The 21,065-nt window shown below is 44.6% G+C and overlaps 1 protein-coding gene across 3 annotated transcripts in view; it reads left to right on the top strand.

The window, feature by feature from the left end:
- Window positions 1-21,065, top strand: part of MARCHF7 (membrane associated ring-CH-type finger 7) — a 68,421-nt gene that overhangs the window by 35,227 nt on the left and 12,129 nt on the right. For all 3 annotated transcript variants that reach the window (XM_068245701.1, XM_068245699.1, XM_068245700.1), the window contains exons 4-8: window positions 2,397-2,571; window positions 5,728-5,877; window positions 7,607-8,714; window positions 17,844-18,013; window positions 18,624-18,733. In XM_068245701.1, the coding sequence (XP_068101802.1) occupies window positions 2,397-2,571; window positions 5,728-5,877; window positions 7,607-8,714; window positions 17,844-18,013; window positions 18,624-18,733 (1,713 nt within the window). The remainder of the gene's footprint in view (window positions 1-2,396; window positions 2,572-5,727; window positions 5,878-7,606; window positions 8,715-17,843; window positions 18,014-18,623; window positions 18,734-21,065) is intronic.

The raw sequence follows: 21,065 nt of genomic DNA, 5'->3' as shown, positions 1-21,065 counted from the left end.
TGTAAACCTCAGACAGTGCAGTATATGCACTTTTAATCTCATCTCTGCAAATTGCGTATATTGTACTATCAGCAACTTGCAGATGGGGTCAAGGCCTTAGAGACAGGATCCGCAGGACAGCTGGGAAATTTACATGGTTTAAAATGTCAGCCATCATATCCCTCTTGCTTAGAGACCCAGAGATGAGATGTGCTGTATTTTTACTTACCCGGGGCTTTCTCCAGCCCCATAAGCGTGGATGTGTCCTCTGCCATCCTCCTCAGCACCCCGTTCAGCTGCAATCTTACCTGGGAAGCGGCTCGTGACGTCAGCGGCAGACCTGCGCAAGCACAGAAGGCCCTGGCTGATGTCACTCAACCCGACTGAGCTGCTTACTGGGTGACTGAGGCTGAACGGCGACACTGAGGACACATCCATGCTTATGGGGCTGGAGGAAGCCCTGGGTAAGTAAAAATACAGCAATTATCTCATGGTCTCTTTAAGGTTTCTTTTAATATGGCATTTTTAGGATTTGTGTGGGTTTTTTTTTTTTTTTTTTTTTTTTTTTTTTTTTTTTTGAGCCAGCTACACTGACCATTGGGGGGACCTCAGAGGTTGGGAAGCATTTAAGATAGCCAGATCCTGATTCCTGGTATTTGTCATGCCCTGGTGTAATCTGCACAAGGTTGCTGCTGTCTAATGACTGTCAGCTTCTTCCCTCTCCAACACACTGAGGAATGAAAAACTGCTGCAGTATAGCTCTCCCCCACTGCACATGTTTTCTCCCTTCTATCAGAGCAGCCAAGGCTATGTAGATAAATCTGCAGGTGGGGCAGAGCATTATTTAGGAGCCTGGCACTAGTTTGCATTCAATGTAGAAGGGGACGAGGCCTTCAAACATGAAGACCTGTGATCCTCCCCACAGTCTATTGCTTAAACTATTAGACATAGAACCAGAGCTTATCATAAACCTCTTGCCTTGCAGAATGCAATTCAGGCGGCAGTTTCTGCAGCAAGTATCTGAATCCCTATAGCTGTGAATGGCACAGCTATAGTGTTTGAAAAGGAAACCTGCTGCATCTGATTCAAAATGGACACTGCACCCCAGTGGAAATGGGCTCTAACAGACTGATTCAGCGGAGGTGAACATTACACCCACATTTAAAACCAAATTAAAGAGAAACTCCAGTGAAACTGTAAAGTGCATCATTTTTACAATTGTGTATAAATGATTTAGTCAGTCTTTACCCATTGTAAAATCTTTCCTCTCCTTGATATTGTGACATTTTTACTGCTGGCAGGTGATGTCACTGAAAGATGCTGCTTGCTTTTTTGGCAGTTGGAAACCTCTCTAAACGGCTTTTTCTCACAATGCAACAAGGCTCCCACAGTGTCAGAACCCTGGTGCTGACATCACATTGTGGAATGGGTGTCACCACAATATCAGCCATACAGAGCCCCCTGATTAGTTTGTGGAAAAGGGAAAGATTTCTCATGGGAAAGGGGTTATCGGCTACTGATTGGGATGAAGTTCAGTTCTTGGTTATAGTTTCTCTTTATATCTGGGGTTCTAGGAAAGTCCTATTTAGTATTAGAAGCAACTTTCTTTAAAGCAAACCTGACATGAAAGACATGAGAAAATTGCTTCTAAGGACATGCAAGGTGACATAAGCTAGCTTTGCTTGCTTCTGGCTTGGCCCCATCTGGGGCGCAGCATCCTCCCGGGGAAGTGGGCATGCAGTGAAGACTTCAACCCACTGGGGGTCGCCTATACTTCCGACCCTGCCAGTGGGACTGGATAGACTGCAGCTATGGCAAGAGTGACCACTAGGGGCTGGACAAAGCACCAAGTAAAACTAGTTTGTTTATTTATTGTATTTATAAAGCTTCAACATATTACGCAGCGCCTTGTATGTGCTTTTAGCACCCACTATCAAGATCCAGTCCATGAAAGAAGTTTGCAGTACTGACAGCACCTGCTTTGTGCTGTTCTAAAAGTTTGAGTAGGTATGGTTAATCAGATGCTAAGTTGCCACAGCAGCTGCATTTCAATCACTCCCAGTGTTCTCCCCAAGCTCTTTTTAGCCGGGTACTCCATCCAGCTAAGTTTGGTGAGCTGTCATCAGCTTTACACCTCATTCCTCCTATGCGGTAAGTAGAATTGTGCTGGACCTGCATTTCCCAATCATGCCACCCAGCTGGGAAAACATTCTGGGGAGAACACGGACTCCTATTTTCACACTGCAAAAGTTTTTACATCAATTCTGAATTGTGCCTTTTTCATTGACTCTTCTCTGGTTCCCCTTCTTACACCCTTCAGCCCCCCTTTCAATGTTTTTTATTCTTCTGGCATTGACCAGTGTCCTCGGGTTTTTTTTTTTTTTTGTGTTTTTCTTACGAGTTTAACCTTTTTTCAGTCTGCAGCATCATCACAGCCATCTTGGTATGAGCCCTTGGACAGGCCACAGAATACTTTTACTGGACTGAGCAGCCAACAAGACTGGGATTCCAAGAGGCCTAAGCTTTCTTATGGTGGATATACGTCGCTTTCCAGTGGACGGAGTACAAGCTCCAGCTATTCAACCACTCCAGGTACTGACTTGAGAACTCACAATTCTACAATTCTTTGCTAGTCATACACACAGGGATTTTTAGGCTTACTCATGTTACAGGCATTTTTTCTTTTGAACCGGGTACAATGGGCTTTGTTTATAAATGTTTAACTACTTACTGCATCTTGTGCAGTATATTCACAGCCCAGCAAACTTCAATTGAAGTACCAGGGCCGTGAAAATAGGTCTTCAGCGGCGGCTGCTGCACGCTCTTGTTGCCTGTTAACTGAGAGATGAATGGGAACGCGGTTCCCATTCATGAAGTCCCTGATTAAAACTGAATCTGAGAGGCCTGCATTCATTGCATCTTCCTGTGATAGTGCCACGCATTAGTTCCGATTCAAGTACTTCTGTAGGTGAATCAGAATGAAATGATTGAGGAAATCTTGTGGCAAAATAGTAAATTACACAAATCCACTTAACTATAAAAGTCAGTGTTGGGATTTTTATTTATGGTTTCCCTCCTATAGTACCCAAACATGTGGGGGTTTTTTTGTGTGCAATTTTACCTATACACAAAAAAACTAAGTAGTTAGGGACTGGACTTTTTTTTTTTTTTTTTTTTGTCAAAAGGGTATATTACTGTTAATTTACTGGCTTGTTAGTGATGGACACAACTGAAAAATTGCACCTTTTTTATTTCTACTGTTGGCGCCAAACATTGTACTAGGGAAATGTGTTAACCATTGCAATAACCGGGACAAATGGGCAAATGTGTGGCTTTTATCCACAGTAGAACGTTTTACAGGTAGTCCCCGGTTAAGAACAGATTCAGCATGAACCTGCAGTCCCTATCTTGTGTAAGTTGGAACCTTGTGCCATCTGTCCCCAGTACCTCCTCTGCACCCTCCTGTGCCTAAATTCCCCCTCCCCCACCCCCCTCTGTGTCAAATCTGCTCTGTACCTGCTTATAAAAGTTTAAAAGCCATTTTTTTTCTTTACTTTTAAAAATCTATTTTCTCAAACTACAAGTCCAATTTGAAGAGAATTTTTTTGCTTGTTCCCATGGAAACACTCCATGACGTTTGTATTGGCGGGTCGTTTGTAAGTCAGGGACTACCTGTATTTTAACACTATATATAGATATAGGTCCTCTTGTTGGTGAAAGAATGGGAGGAGTGCTGACAGGTGAAAAATTGCTCTGGTCCTAAAGGGGTAAAAACCCCACAGTGATCAAGTGGTTAATAAAGGGATTTTTCCACTTTTGCAAAACTACACACTACCTGCCCTTCCCAGTCCAACCAATTCACTCTTGCATTAGTAACTTGGGCTTAGAGGCTGTGATGCTAGGAATACACAAGGTTTTTTTGGCCGATAACTCAATTTCCGACAGGTCTGATCTAATTTCGATCATTTTTCTGATTTACTTTCTAATAGCCGTGAATTGAAATTCGATCAGCCAGTAAATCTGGCTGATGTATTCCCAGCATAATTTGCCACATATTGGACTTTTATTGTAACAAAACTATATAAAATGTAACCATTTTTATACATGTACAACCTCATGATTAGAGGGAACCAATTGCAAAACTTATCAAGAACCATAAATTGCAATAGTTGCAAAGTGCATACAAAAATCTACTTTAATGATGCCTTAGCAGGGTAATTCAATTTCAAAACCTATAAAAACAAGTACTGAGCGCTCACTTATTACTTAAATGGTTGCAGTGACAGTTATTGTAGCAGTCACCCAGTTACTGCCCATGCCAGCTTCTCACACCACTGCAGATTTTGCCTTCCTGTGCCAACACCAGATCACCCAACATAGTGTTGCGTGCAACTGTCCCTAACAGGCAGCCATGGCGTCCATAGCATAGGGCAAGAGGGGTCAGGTGCCGCCCCGGACTCCTGCTGTCTCCACCAGCTGCCGCCACTTCCTCTCCAACCCCGCAACTCAGATCTCAGATCAGGGCTAACGGAGAGGCAGAGCAGGGCGTACGCTACCAGCATGATGTGAACACAACAATGCAGAAGTGATGTCATTTGTCACTTTTTCATCAGAAGTGTCCAGGTGGATAGCATGCGCCCTGCCTCTCCCCATCTCTTTAGTCACCCTTATCTGAGGTCTGGCTAGCAGGCAGCACTCGGCAAAGCCTCCAGCCCTGCAAGGCAAAGTGCCTAGCACTACATAAACTAGGCTGCACTTGTTGCCATCAAGATGGGGGGAGGGAGTGGTCGTCCCTGTCTTTACCTAAACAGGAGGGCACTTGTCACTAAATGGGGGGCAGCATTCTGTGCTTGGATCACCTGCTGTCAGCCTGCCGGAGAATCCATAATGCGGGCAGCAGTACAAGATGTGCAGTATTTCAGCCGTGAGGTTGAGATTTCAGAGCCGGTTGCAGGCTTACATGGAGGTGTCGTGGCAGCATGAGATGCTTAGGACTAGGAACATGCCCACAGATGCAATGATATTGGACTTTAAAGAGAATCTGTATTGTTAAAATCGCTCAAAAGTAAACATACCAGTGCGTTAGGGGACATCTCCTATTACCCTCTGTCACAAGTTCGCCGCTCCTCGCCGCATTAAAAGTGGTTAAAAACAGTTTTAAAAAGTTTGTTTGTAAACAAAATGGCCACCAAAACAGGAAGTAGGTTGATGTACAGTATGTCCACACATAGAAAAATACATCCATACACAAACAGGCTGTATACAGCATTCCTTTTGAATCTCAAGAGATCATTTGTGTTTCTTTCCCCCTGTTCTCATGCACTGAAGTTTCAGGCTGCTCTTTTCTTCCTGCAAACAGCTTTGCCCTTGTTTGTAATTCCTCAGTATGTGAAAGCCCAGCCAGCTCAGAGGACGATTTATCCAGCTTGTAAAAGATAAGAGAGAAGAGAGAAGCTGCTCTAATCTAAACACAGGCAGTATGCATAGAGGGGCCAGGAAGGGTGAGTTCATAGCAAAACCACAACACTGAAGAACTTGGCAGCCTTCCAGACACTGGCCGACAAGTCTGACAGGAGAGAGATACATTGATTTATTACAGAGACAGTGATAGTATGAAGTGCTGCAGTTAGCCAGAACACATTAGAATAGCTTTTGGAACTTGTAGGATGATAAAAAACAGGATGCAATTTTTGTTACGGAGTCTCTTTAAGATTACTTTAACATCTGTCTGTTTTTTTCTGTCTGCAGACTTGTCTAGAGGGTATGTTCGCTTTCCTAGGACATCTCCATCCATTCCCTCTGAAGTTTCAAGAGATCGCGAACGGGAGAGGAGAGTAGACACATCTATTCATGAGCCAACAGAGTATGGGCACAGGAACAGTGACATTACACCATCATGTAAGTGTCTTGTTTTTCTCATTGTATTTTCTTGTTTAATGGGAAAAGTGTCAAATACTTTTGGATTTCAGTTTTTGAGACTACTATGCCTTTCACTTCACTTTAGGACATCTGAAGTGAGAGGGTTGAGGTTGCCATATTTCCTTATAAGCAATACCAGTTGCCTGGCTGTCCTGCTGATCCTGTCTCTAATGCTTTTAGCCATAGACCCTGAACAAGCATGCAGCAGATCAGATGTTTCTTGTGGTGTTAGATTAGCTGCATGCTTGTTTCTAGTTATATTCACACTACTGCAGCCAAATAGATCAGCAGGGCTGCCAGGCAGCTGATATTAAGGGCTCTTTCACACCCAAAAAATTGTTAAAGGAGTTTGTTTGGAGTAAAAAATAAACCACTTACCTGGGGCTTCTATCGGCCCCTTGTAGCTGTCATGTCCTGCACAGTCCTACGATCCCAGTTCCCTGCCGTTGTTCCTGGTCTAATTAGCGGTGCGTAATATGTTGGCACTTTATAAATACAATAAATAAAATATCCCTTCAGCGAGACTGTGGCTGAGGCTGTGCGTGTGCTTGCTCCTGCTAGCTTTTCTGAGAGCTTAATGCACAGTACAAGAGAACCTTGTACTCTGCGGTAAGTTCCCGGAGGCGGGAGCGTGCACTATACGTCTTGTTAGAGGAATAATTTATTTTCACGGTTTGCTGCAATCGAAACTAAAGAAAATGCAGCAGAACTAGGATTGCCTTTTTAGAAAATTGCAAATTCATTCCCACAATTCCAATAGTAATTTTACTGCACTTGCCTTTGTAAAATCCAGGGCTGTGGAGTCTGAGTTGGAGTCCGGAGTCGGGGCAATTTTGGGCACCCGGAGTTGGAGTCTATTTCATAAACTGAGGAGTCGGATGACTTTTTTGTACAAAATCCACAGCCCTGTTAAGTATTAGACTAAGGAGTCGAGTCAGGGTCGGGGCAATTTTGGGCACCCGGAGTTGGGAGTCGGAGTCATGGTTTCATAAACTGAGGAGTTGGAGTCGGAAGATTTTTGTACCGACTCCACAGCCCTGGTAAAATCTCGTTTAAAAAAAAAAAAAAAAACGGAACACAGCTGGTGTGAAAGTGCCCTAAGAGGAAATTGGCAGCTTCCATATTCTCACTACAGTTGTCCTTTAAGTATTTATTCTTTAGAGCCTCGTGTGGGTATATGGCACTTCCTCCTAGAAAACCTGTAACGAAGATAACCTCCCGGGGGGGGGGTTACTCCCCTCAGGTGGGGAAAGCCTCCGGATCCTATTGAGGCTTCCTCGGTCCCATGGCAGCAGAGAAAAAGCCCCTTGAACAGCAGGGATGTAAAGATTTACCCTTCCGGCTCCAGTGCAGTATCTGCTCTCCTCCGCCTCCGATGGGCGGAAATAGCTGATCGCTGTCGGGCTCAAGTCGCCTGCGCAGTAGAGTGGACGCAACGTAGATCAGCTATTTCGCACATCTCCCTGCGGAAGGCTGCAACAGCGCTCGAAATGCCCCCACGCCCCCCCCCCCGCAGCTACGGGGAGCCTCATTGGGACCCTGAGGCTTCAACCCCATCCTGCCACCCCCCCCCCCCCTCGAGGTGTGTAGCCCCCAGGGGAATTTTATTTTATTTTTATTTTTTTATTTTTTTACAGGGTCTTTCAGCTAATAGTTCTTAAAAAAAGCAAGTTCAGAATATATAAACTAATTGCCTGTCTTGTTTCAGATCTTCAGGACAGAGTGTCTTCATATGCACAAGGTGCTAGACCAAAAGACACCTCTATAAGCACAGTAAGACTCAACACATCAATCAGCCGCCAGTTGCCTTCTCAGACTTCCTCGTTTACCAGAGATTCAAGCAGGAATTCAAGAACTGCAACTTCTAGAGATCTACGCTCTCCACAGCGAGAGAGTTCATCAGAGGTCCAACGCACTACAAGCCGCAGCGAGGGAACTTCACGGACTACATCAGGACAAATTTCACCTACACCTAGACAAACAAGTGTCCCAACTACCCCCAGTGATGGCAGACGGACAACAAGGCATCTTCTATCTCGTCTTGCCTCTAGTATGTCTTCTACCTTCTTCTCTAGGAGATCCAGCCCCGATTCCTTAAGTGGAAGGTCTCAAGATACAGAAGCACAACAGAGTTTACCGCATGCTGCTCCCGAACCCAGCGCTGCCACATCTACCAACACCGAAACACCAGAAAATAGGCCTTCTGAACAATCTCAGGGATTTGCCTTTCTTAGGAGGAGGAGGTGGGGCTTGTCGTCCATGTCAGCAGTGTCCCCAAGCCAGAGTTCTGATTCTGATGCCGATAGCTACAGATCAGAAGATTCTGAAACAAGGACTTCTGGATCATGGCTGCCTCACTCCTTAAGGAATAGATATACACCTCTGTTTTCTAGAAGAAGACGGGAAGGAAGAGATGAAACTGCCAGAGCATCATCTACCTCTGACACTAGCAGGGTACACAATCCTTTTAGAAGGCTTTCACAGGAAGACTCTTCTCTAGATGAAGTACAAACCAACAATCCAGGGGCTGCCGCATCCGGATCCTCCTCTCCACGGTCCTCAGATACTAGAGGCAGTTCAGCTGCTGCTGCCATAGCAGAAACCCTCTTCAGCAGGAGAGGTTCTGGAATTTCAGGCATGATTCCTCGTTCCCTCTTACACCTATCAGTGCCAGCAGAACTTGGGAACGCCCTCTCGGACAATGTCATGATAACTGTAGATATCGTCCCCTCAGGTAGAACAAGTGATGGACAAGAGAGTGAAAAGGCTCAAAGCTCCTCAAGGGATCCTGAGAAGTTAAAGAAAATCAAAGAAAGGTACATTAGATTTGAGAATTGATGGGTTTATTGGCCTTTAATTTATGCATGCTTTGTGGATTACATAGCTTACTTTAATGACACTACAGACTATGACTCTTAGGTTTAGAGGGCAAAAACCAGGGGGAAAATGTATACGTCACCTGGTCTCCATGGTCCAGGAGCGTCTTGTAGATGTTCTCTCCCAATTGTCTCCATCTGTTCCCTTTCTCTGCCTCCACTCCCCCCTGAATAAATGAGTCTCTCACCTAATCCAGTGGCAATCAGACCTTTCCTCTTTCACTGCGCTCCTGGTGCTGGCCTCTGCTGATCGCATCAATAGCAGAAGCCGACGCTAGGAAGTGTGAGGGAGAGGTCTCTGATTGCTGCAGGCTCCGATGGATTAGGTGAGAGATGTGCAGCCGCTGCTATCCAGGGGGAAGAGTAGGGGATGGGGACCTTTACTTGGAATATGACAGTGACTTTCTTCCCATTTTTGGGTTAAAAAGCGTGTCTTCCAAAAAATACAATAAGTTGTAGTGCACAAACGTGTTTTTTTCTTTCCCCAGCGATTCCTCTGAGCACAGATCTGCCCCTTCACTCCAGCGCCGCTTTTGATCAACTTTGACTACACTTTTTGCTACATACAACTTTTCACTACATACAACTCTAGTCTTAGGTCCCATGTGCAGATCACTTTCTCCTCCGTGTGGGTTTTTTTTTTTTTTTTTTTTTTCTCCCCCCATAACTGATATTTTCTCACCTTGATTCATGAAACAGCAGCTTAGTGTGCACTCCATAGTTGAGCACGCTCCTTTAACTGCCGCACTCTGTGTAAAGTATCGCAACCTGTGATACTTCACAGCGCACAACAGTTAAAAAGCACGCGTAATTAAAGAATGCACGCTATGCAGCACTGACATGCGTATCGCTCAAGTTTTTAACTTTCATGAATGTTTTCACTTGTCATAAAATGCCTTTTTAAAACCACAAGCCAGAGTATAATCAAAATTCACTAACTTAGGTACTTAATTGTAACATGCTAGTTTTAAAGGGAATAGGACTACCCCCCCCTAGGAGATAACTCAGTAGCAAAGTTTAATTGCATATGGGCCTTAATTCCTTTCTAGCTCTTCCTGCATAGTATACAAAGCCTATACTTTTCCAGATTCCTTATTGGCTTTCTAAGATTTGTATAAAGAAAATATATAAATGGTTCCTTGTCGCAGACAGTGCCATTCCATGTGGAAACATTTTAGGCAGGATATAGCATTGGTTAAATAGTTTATTACAGTGGACCGAGTGAAACCCTGCAGAATTGTAGCTGCAGTGCTGGCCCCAAAGGGTTCATCTCAACCAGGATGAGGTGGATGAGGTCAGGTGATGTGTCTGTGCAAGGAAGCCACTCCCACTCTGCAGCAGCTCCATCCTTTGTGCTCAGATCTTTAGGTCATGTGACTCTAATTTCTAAACTTGCAAGTAGTAGAGAATGGCACCATCAATTGTATCTTTGCTCTTTTATTGTTAAAGACATACAGGATGTCTTGATAGAACGTTTGAGGGAGTGCCTCCTTTGTCAAGTGAATGTCTGTGCCTAAGGTTACAAACATTCCACTCTATAGTCATATAACATGGACATCAACCAATCACATTTGCATAACACCTATGGCTACCAATCCCCTCTCACTATGTCAGGTGGACCTGCTGGGGAACTTGCTACCTAACATGCAAATGTGGGCAGCTACTGGTAACACCCATGAATGTACAGATGGAGGCACTTTTTTTGCAGTTTGTTACAAAATCTCATGATCAGAACATTATTGATGACAAATTGGTTTGAATTTTTGATTCTGAAAAATCCGATTGTTCCTGGTTTTACATATGCCCCAAAATAAGGATAGTTTGAAACCACCTGGCCGCCCTATTGTGGCAGGCATAGATTCCATATTTTCTTCCATAGCAAAATACCTTGATGTGATATTAAGACCATTTGTAGTAGCTGGTAAATCTCATCTCAGACATACCACTGTTTATAGACATGATCAAACAACTTCCATCTATTCCTGAGGGGGCTCCACTTGTTCCACTTGATGTGGAAAGCCTCTACACCTCCATCCCACATGAGGGGGGGGGCTGAGCACTGACTTGAATTGGTGTCCGTGGGCTTAATATACAAGTGTTTTTGACAGCTTTCATCCACCCAGTACCATACTTTCCATTCCAGGAAATCTATTTCAACGGGTCAGTGGTATAGTTAACGACATAGATTTGAGAAACACCAGATTGGACAAGATGCAGTGTAAGTTTGAAGAGAGAAAATATCCTTGGCAGGTGCTTAGTAGGGCTAGACAGAGATTACAGCGTCAGATATTTAGCTGGTGGTTATCGGAGGGGACATGGAGTTCCTTTTTGTATCTCAATATAATGTACATAGTGCGAGAATTGCGGATGCCATATCAAAAAATTGGCATAGCCTTAAAGATGCTTTTCCTGATTATTGAAGAATTTCAGACTACTCCCTCATGTCTTATAGGCGTGCTCCTACATTAAGGGATAAACTAGTTCATGCAGATTTAGGTTTCAAAATAGTATCCAACATCTAATCGCCAAAATGGCACTTGTAATGACACCATTACAACTGACATCCCATGTTTCGGATGTCAGTTGTAATGGTGTCATTAGGGGTCAGGAAGTTAGACATCCCCATTTAGGAACTACGTTTAAGATCCAAGTCCAATTTGATTGCAACTCCAAATGTTTACGTATTAAAATGTCCCTGTGGACTTTTGTATGTTGGACAGACAACTCGGCCTATGAAGGCCAGACTGTCTGCACATAGGAGCACTATTAGGAATGAGCAGAGTGAGTTGTCAGTGCCATATCCTTTTTATACAGGCTAAATGTGGTGTGAGCAAACTACGTTTTCAGATATTGGAGCAGGTACTCCCTTTAAGACATGGAGGAAACGGGGTTAAAAGATTGCTTTTATAGGGAAGCAGTGTGGGTTAAACGTTTAGATACTTTAGAGCCCTACTAATCAGGGCTGTGGAGTCGGGCAATTTTGGGTGCCTGGAGTCGGAGTCAGGAAAAAATGCTTCGACTCCTAATTTGTAACTGTAATTAAAATAGAAAATATGATAATGTTCTATTTCTCAAATAGTCATTAAAAATGTATATACAGTAATAGCTGTGCTTAGTCCACAAAATGAAATAAACCAATCAAAATTAGTTACTTGTGCTGCTTCAATAAAGCAGCCCCTGTATTTTTAAGGTCATCATATACATATCTGATTGTGACTGTATATATGTGTACACAGGAATCTCTTATATATACTAAATAACATCTATGCTGTAAGAATAAAGCCTGATGTGTAGCTGTGTCACTGATAGAGATGGTCAACGAGATGGAAATAATTCTGCATTAATGCTGATTTATGCAAATGTATGCACTCCCTTTGCTGATGAAATCAAATAATTTATGTTACAATTTGGTTTGGTGACTACTTTTCATCCGTCTCAGTTACCCTTTAATTTGTAAAGTTTTATACATACCTGGGGCTTCCTCCAGCCCCCTTCAGGCTAATCAGTCCCTCGCTATCCTCCACCACCCGGATCTTCTGCTATGAGTCCTGGTAATTCAGCCAGTCAGCGCTGTCCGGCCGCATGCCGCTCCCACAGCCAGGAACATTCTGCACCTGCGCAATAGTGCTGCACAGGTGTAGTATGCTCCTGGCGGCGGAGTGTGCATGCGCACTACGCCCGACTGGCTTAAGTACCTGGGCTCATAGCAGAAGATCCAGGTGGTGGACAATGAGGGACTGATTATCCTGAAGGCGGCTGGAGGAAGCCCCAGGTATGTGTAAAACTTTAATTTCATCTGTCTCAGGTTTACTTTGTTACACAGTAGTACTATACTCTACATATGCACTCCCCACAGAGCTGCAGGGAATCCACTGAGAATGCTGTGCACATTGAACACAGAGGTGTTGTCTGTTTACAATCTCCTCATTCCCCTGCAGAGTACCTGCACATCATTCTTAAATGTACCCACACTTACATTGCCTAGGGCCTGATGTTTTTGTTCCGGTTTGTACCTTTTACAAGTACTCTTACCAAGGACTAGTTTTAGTCTAAAGGGAATAAATATAGTAGTCTACATATCCTTCTCACTTCAGTTGTCTTGTAAAATTCCTAAGCGTTGGCAGTTAAGAGACGAATTTCATGTTACATACTTTTAATCAACAAAATTGTAATATGCAAATTAGAGGAGTCGGAGTCAGTGGCAGTGGCGTAGCTAAGGAGCTGTGGGCCCCGATGCAAGTTTTACAATGGGGCCCCCCAAGCACTCTATACATAACAATTGATACGGCGCCCCAAAACCTGCCAATGGCAACTACAGTATCAGAGGTGCAAGAAGGGGATGGGGAACAGTGTGTTAATGATTACCACTATTCAAAGTATCTATAGAAGTGATTATGAGCACAGGACCAATAGAGAGCTAATACTGTAGTTGAGGGCCCTATGGGGCCCCCCTGGCCCAAGGGCCCCGATGCGGTCGCTACCGCTGCACCCCCTATTGCTACACCCCTGGTCAGTGGGTTTTTGGACAGACTCCACAGCCCTGCTACTAATAGGGAATATGATATGCTGCCATTTAATTCTCTTATCTATTTATTAATTTTATCCTTTTGATTAAATTTCCCTCTGACCTACTGCAACATTATGTGCATTTGATTTATGTGAGTGATCCGAGACGTTGCCCTGGATGTGCGCAGATTGGGGGCGGGTGGAGCAGCTGTCCGTGCCTCTGACAGTGTGGCCACGTGTGCGGTCTGTTTACATTCCGTGCACATGACCCTGTGATGTCTGAACTAGGGGGTGCAGCGGCTGCGTCTCTGTGAACCTGTGAGGTTCCCCATCTGGTCCGCCTGCTTAGTAGGCGTATCCAGCATGAGATCACACCTGCCCACAGGTGATTGGTCGGCGCCTACAGTTGACGGAGGTGCGGATGGGATGTCTCCTCCGCCTCTATCTGCGCATTGATGGGCGTTACCAGTAGCTGCCCACATCTGCATGCTGGGTAGTAAGTTCCCAATCAGGTCTGCCTGACATAGTGAGAGGGGATTGGTCGCCATCGGTGTTAGGCAAATGTGATTGGTTGATGTCCATGTTATGACTACATAGAGCGGAGTGTTTGTATGTAACCTTAGACACTGACATTCACTTGACAAAGGAGGAAGTCCCTCCAAAACGTTATATCAAGATGTTCTGTATGTCTTTTTAACAATAAAAGAGCAGAGATATAATTGATGGTGCCATTCTCTACTACTTGCTAGCTGATATTTGAGTCGGGAGTGCTGCTTGATTCAGATTTGGCACATCGCTGAGACGCTACAATAGTGCTGTCCACTGATACCTTCCAACTCAGGCCCTTTCACACCATAGGCTAGTTTCGGCGTTTTACAGCCAAGACCATAGTTGGCGTTTTCCAAGGTAAAATGTCCATAGACTTTCATTTTACCTTTCACACCTAAAGCAGCTTTTTTGGACGTTGCGTTTTGAAGCTCCCTGGAGCTTTTTCAGGGCTGTTTACAGCCGCTGTTGGCGTTTCAATGACAGTCAATGGGAAAACGCCAACTTCAGCGTTTTAAAAGCATTTTACAGCTGACTTGTTCACTTATTTTTATAGAAAAAAAAAGACTTTTTCATATGAGCTGTAGAACGCCTTGAAAACGCTTTGAAAACGCTATGTATTGGCGTTAAGCAAAAGGCTGAGTTTCAGCCTTTTCTACCGCAGCCTCTAGTGTGAAAGAGAGAGGAAAGTTCTGTGAAATGGCTGCAACAAATCTGAAACTTGAGTACATCCCTAGTCGCCTCTTTAGTTCACCATTCCAAATGTTTCATTAGTAAACTTTTTAACCATTTCCCGACTGCCCGTAGGCTGCGGAAAGTGGCCACATCCTCCTGTTTTCTCAATCGCACACTGGAAACGGGCAAGAAGCATTAGAGGCAGTGGCTGCTGATCCACTGCCTCTAATGATTTTTACCCTTAGCCCCTGTTTCCAACAACCAGGCAATTTGTATTTAATAGGAAATGTCAGCCCCATATCCTTCACCCTTCAGGTTCTCTTAAAGATGCTGTATTTGGCAAACACAGGAAAGGGGGTGAATGCTCTTCTGCCAGAACAGAGCTTAAGTAGCCTCTCTTACCAATAGAACTTAATACTGTAGAATTCATCAAGTGGCCTAGAACATTTAACCTTCAGCCCATTAAATGGTCACCATATGATTCATACACTTGGTGAGACTTGAGGCTCATTCAGGAAACCACACCTTTATAAATCTAATCCTTCATAAGTATTTGATTATTGCTGCAGCAATTACAAGTTTAAAAACTGATCCAAACTCCTCAAACAATGCAGAGCAACAAATCTGCCTATGCTGAACAGTAGATGGAATGTGTTGCTGTATATTGCCATTTAAGCCCATGGGCACAGATGAGCTGTAAATCTGCTCCCAGAGCCAAACCTCTCCTGCAGCAGACACTGCCCCCCCCCCCTCATTCTCTGTACTGCAAGCAGTTGTTGGAATTGGCCTCCCAAGCTTGCCTTCTAGTAAACCTGAGAAAGTCAAAACTGGTAAACTGCAAAATTAAAGGACAACTGAAGAATGAGGTATATGGAGGCTGCCATGTTTGTTTTAAGCCACACCAGTTGCCTGGCAGCCCTGCTCTCCCTCTAATACTTTCAGTCATAGACCCTGAACAAGCATACAGCAGATCAGGTGCTTCTGACATGTCAGATCTGACAGATTGGCTGCATGCTTGTTTCTGGTGTTACTCAGACACTTCTGCAGCCAAACAGACCAGCAATACAAATTGCTGCCAGGCAATTGGTATTGTTTAAAAGTAAATAAACATGGCAGCCTCCAGTCTTCTCACTTCAGTTGTCCTTTAAGACCTGGCTAAGGTCTCAACCATGAACCTCATGTCTGTATTGTAATTGCTGTTGATGGCTTTGCATAAAACTGAGTGGATCAGATTTGCTTAAGTGGACCCACATTTAAAAACTGATGCTCGCCCTTTTAAAATATAAAAATAAGCAGTACATATTTTAACATTAAATTGTAAACTGCAGGCTGAAGCCTTTTGTAGCTTTGTGTGACCAGGGCTGTGGAGTCGGAGTCGTGGAGTCGGGCAATTTTGGGTGCCTGGAGTCGGGAAAAAATGCACCGACTCCGACTCCTAATGAATTTGTAACTGTAATTAAAATAGAAAATATGATGATCTATTTCTCAGATAATAGTCATTAAAAATAATGTGTATATATACAGTATATATACAGTAATAGCTGTCCACAAAAATGAAATAAACCAATCAAAATTAGTTACTTGTGCTGCTTCAATAAAGCAGTTCCCGTATTTTTAAGGTCAAATATACATATCTGAATGTGACTGTACAGTATATATGATGTGTACACAGGAATCTCTTATATATACTAAATAACATCTATGCTGTAAGAATACAGCCTAATGTGTAGCTGTGTCACTAATAGAGATGGTCAATGAGATGGAAATAATTGTGCACTGATGCTGATTTATGCAAATGTATGCACTCCCTTTGCTGATGAAATCAAAAATTTGATATGTTAAAATTTGGTTTGGTGACTACAAATTAAAGGGTACCTGAGACAGATGTAAAGTTTTATACATACCTGGGGCTTCCTCCAGCCCCCTTCAGGCTAATCAGTCCCTCGCTGTCCTCCACCACCCGAAACTTCTGCTATGAGTCCTGGTAATTCAGCCAGTCAGCGCTGTCCGGCCGCATGCCGCTCCCACAGCCAGGAACATTCTGCACCTGCGCAATAGTGCTGCACAGGTGTAGTATGCTCCTAACGGCGGAGTGTGTGCATGCGCACTACGCCCGACTGGCTCAAGTACCTGGACTCATAGCAGAAGATCCAGGTGGTGGAGGAGGACAACGAGGGACTGATTATCCTGAAGGCGGCTGGAGGAAGCCCCAGGTATGTATAAAACTTTAATTTCATCTGTCTCAGGTTTACTTTGTTACACAGTAGTACTATACTCTACATATGCACTCCCCACAGAGCTGCAGGGAATCCACTGAGAATGCTGTGCACATTGAACACAGAGGTGTTGTCTGTCACCCATAAACCTTGTTCAGATTGTGCATGAAGAATGTGTAATAGAGGAAGAATCTCCTCATTCCCCTGCAGAGTACCTGCACATCATTCTTACATGACCCACACTTACATTGCCTAGGGCCTGATAGATGTTCTTTGTTCCGGTTTGTACCTTTTACAAGTACTCTTACCAAGGACTAGTTTTAGTCTAAAGGGAATAAATATAGTAGTCTACATATCCTTCTCACTTCAGTTGTCTTGTAAAATTCCTAGGCGTTGGCAGTTAAGAGACAAATTTCATGTTATATACTTTTAATCAACAAAATTGTAATATGCAAATTAGAGGAGTCTGAGTCGGTGGAATCCTAAACGGAGTCGGATTTTTGGACCGACTCCACAGCCCTGTGTGTGACTGCAGCAAATGAAACCTTTTTTAGCTCTACAGCAAAACTTCAGTTAATTCAGCCATCCTATGTCAAAAAAATCCAGTCAATATTCCTATAAATCTAGGATAGAAGACTTTAGTTAACAGTGCAAGCAACTTGAAGTTTGCAGAGCATTTAGGCAGTAAAATTTTATTTAACAATGAATCCAAAGACCTTTTGGTTGTCCTAATTTCCTTGCGTATAGACTGACTTCTTACTTTTTTGCTTGGCAAATTCTGTGCAGATTTGGTCCAGTGGGCATGGTTTAGAAATGTTCTCCAGAGATGAACTTGAGTTCTAGTATACCTGGCCTGCATTTCGTAACATTCTTATACAGCATTTGTCATGTATCATGGTGATTGTGTGCTTGGGGAAAGCATGGGTACAGTATTTATGGCTTTCTGTGACATTCTCATGCCTGCAGGTGCAGTCAATTAGGTTCTTAGCTCTATGGGGACCTTTGTGCCTAGTTCAGGAAATGGTTAGTTGCACAAACCATAGGTTCTGTTGAAAAGATGGATAATTTGTCATGCTGACTTGACAGTTCTCAATGGGTTTCTTTTTTGCTTTGAATTTTTTTTCAGCCTCCTTTTGGAGGACTCTGAGGAAGAGGAAGGAGACTTGTGTAGAATCTGCCAGACTGGGGCATCCAGTCCAACCAATCCCCTCATTGAGCCATGCAGATGTTCTGGCAGCTTGCAGTATGTCCACCAAGACTGCATGAAAAAATGGCTACAGGCCAAAATCAACTCTGGTACGTTGACTTGGGTGGTCTTCCTTGTGTTGTCTAAAACTTTCATGAGTGGAACGCTCTAAACTCTGATCATGAACAATGTTTTAAAGGAAAGGTTCAGGGAGGGTGGGTAAAAAATCAAAATCAATTTCCACTTACCTGGGGCTTCCTCCAGCCCGTGGCAGGCAGGAGGTGCCCTCGCCGCCGCTCCGCAGGCTCCCGGTGGCGCGCCCGACCTGGCCAGGCCGGCTGCCAGGTCGGGCTCTTCTGCGCTCCAAGGCCCGGAACTTCTGCGTCCCACGCCGGCGCTGACGTCATCAGACGTCCTCCGGGCTCTACTGCGCATGCGCAGAACTACTGCGCATGCGCAGTAGAGCCCGGAGGACGTCCGATGACGTCAGAGCGCCGGCGTGGGACGCAGAAGTTCCGGGCCTTGGAGCGCAGAAGAGCCCGACCTGGCAGCCGGCCTGGCCAGGTCGGGCGCGCCACCGGGAGCCTGCGGAGCGGCGGCGAGGGCACCTCCTGCCTGCCACGGGCTGGAGGAAGCCCCAGGTAAGTGGAAATTGATTTTGATTTTTTACCCACCCTCCCTGAACCTTCCCTTTAACCTGTGCTCAATTTTGGCTTTTAGGTTCTAGCTTAGAAACCATAACTACATGTGAACTGTGTAAAGAAAAGCTATCCTTGGACTTGGAAGACTTTGACATTGAAGAACTGTATCAGGCACATGCAAATGAGCGGGTGAGTATCTTGTGTTCATTATTTTTATACTTGATGCATAAAAGTGGACCTTTGTCACCACAGGCTAGTTTGCTTGGAGACCTGCTGTTCACATGGCCATAGATCTTTGGCCAAACCCTGCTTCTACTGTTCACCAGGTACCATTTTTTTTTTTTAGAGAGCAATGCAGGATAATACCTGCTGTGGTGTCTATGATGGCTGTGAATCCTCCCTATCCGTCAATCAGCTGGGTGATAAAGCACAGAGAGCAACTTTGATTCATGGTGCCTTTTACCAGAGCAGTTACCTCAATGGCCTGGCATCAGAGGATGGAGACACTGCAGGTTTCGCAGTTGTGCCTTCATGCTTATGCACAGTGCTTTTGACTGCGTGCACACTACTGCTCGACTCCAGGTGACCTGGGCTGAGCCGCAGGGGAGGATTTCAGTAAAAAGGAGTGGTGAGCAGTCTCTATTCCTTTTAGAGACTGATGCAAATTTGCCTTTTACCTTCGCTTCAGAAGTCTCAGCTGCAGAGCCCCCAAATTACTGTGCAAACATCCACGACCAACTTGGTCGTGGATTTTGCTGCGCTGAGGCAGAGCAGTCTGCTGTAGCTCTGCCTCTCCTGACTTCAATTGATGCGCGGATCGCTGCCTCTCCCCCGCCCCTCTCTGTGAAGGAAGAGTGGGCGAGGCGGCGATCCGCCACGATTGACATCAGGAGAGGCGGAGCTGAAGCTGAAAGCTCTGACTCTTTGCGGAAATGCAGGCCAGATTGCCCCTCGGATTTGGGGGCTCTGCAGCCCTCGTTCTGCGGCGGTTTACTTGTGCTGAGGATTGAAGCGAATTATAAGGTAAAAGGGGCAAAATTAATTTTCTTCAGTGCGACCAGAGGTTAACGTGAGCCAGAGACTAATGCTTCATACACACCTGAGATAAGTCTTTGGAAAAGGCAAGATCGCACACCATTTTTACCCCATTCCTTGTAGTATGAGAGCCATACTCTACACAGTCTATTCTATGGAGCTGCACTCCCCATCAGATAAAACCTATGAAAGATGCCCGTACACACTCAAAAGATCATTATCTGCAAAAGATCTGTTCCTGTAAAATATCCATTCCTGCAAAATGCATTCATAGTCTGAGATCTGCAGATCATCATACACACCTTGTTTAACAGACTTCATCTGCATATCTGGCAATCATCTGCAGATCTGAAAATCCATCCTGGTTATCTGATCTGCCGATTATCTGCAGGTGATTGTCAAACCAAGTATGTATGAGGATCTGCAGATATCAGACTATGAATGCATTTTGCAGGAATGGATCTTTTGCAGGAACGGATCTTTTGAGTGTGTATGGGCATCTTTGTGTGCAGCATCCTGCAAAGATTTTATTTGATGGGGAGTGCATGACTGACTCTGCTATGATTCCTGAGCAGAGCCAGAAGGGGGCAGGCTTGGGCTTGAAAAGACATCAGAGAAGACATACTCGGCTATGATTCCTGAGCAAAGCCAGACTGCTTGCTCAGTCAGGGTTTTATCAGGGCTGAGCAGTGAATGATGAAACAGGGCAGGGTAGGTGGTTTCTGATGTTCCCACTGCTATACAGTACAGACCAAAAGTTTGCACACTTTCTCATTCAAGTTTTCTTTATTTTCATGACTATGAACATTGTAGATTCACACTGAAGGCATCCAAATCTTTCTCTCTCCATATGCTTGTTCCAGGGTCCTTAACGGATCACCAGTGGCAGGTCCGTGTGTCTTTTTGATTTGATGTTTTGGACCTCGTCGCATGAGCTGGAATATTTTGTGCTAGGGGTCTTCAAATTTTGAATGTTTGATCTGTGCTCATTGATGCGCACTCACACCTTCCTTCCGATCTGGCCAACCTATGCCAGATTGCAGGGGCATTTGATCACTTGCAATATGGAATGCGTAATTCATATGAAGAAAGTTGTAACTTATGATCCAATGCCTCTGCAGACTGGCATATATTGGCCAGACTGGAAAGGAGATGCGAGTGTGCATCAATGAGGTCTGATCAAAACCCAGCTCATGTGATTTGGGGTCCAAAACCTCAAAACAAGACATGCTGGCCTGCCCCTGGCAAGACTTCTTAACATCTTAGAGTCTGGAGCGACTTTAAAACAGCTTTTTAGCTTATATTCTACATGGGCATGTCTGCCCCAGCTGAAACGCCGCTCTCCCGCGGCTGAACGAGGGGTCTTTACCCCCCCAAATCACCTCCATGGTGTCCGGGGATCTCTTCCTGTTGAGGCAGGGCTAATGACTGTAGCCCTACCTCTCAGCGTGTCTATCAGCTGATCGCCGCCTCTCCCTGCCCCTCT

The sequence above is a fragment of the Hyperolius riggenbachi genome, chromosome 7, assembly GCF_040937935.1.
Source record: "Hyperolius riggenbachi isolate aHypRig1 chromosome 7, aHypRig1.pri, whole genome shotgun sequence".
Taxonomy (NCBI): domain Eukaryota; kingdom Metazoa; phylum Chordata; class Amphibia; order Anura; family Hyperoliidae; genus Hyperolius; species Hyperolius riggenbachi.
Note: the sequence above shows the minus strand (reverse complement) of the source record. Positions and strands in the feature narration are given on the sequence as shown.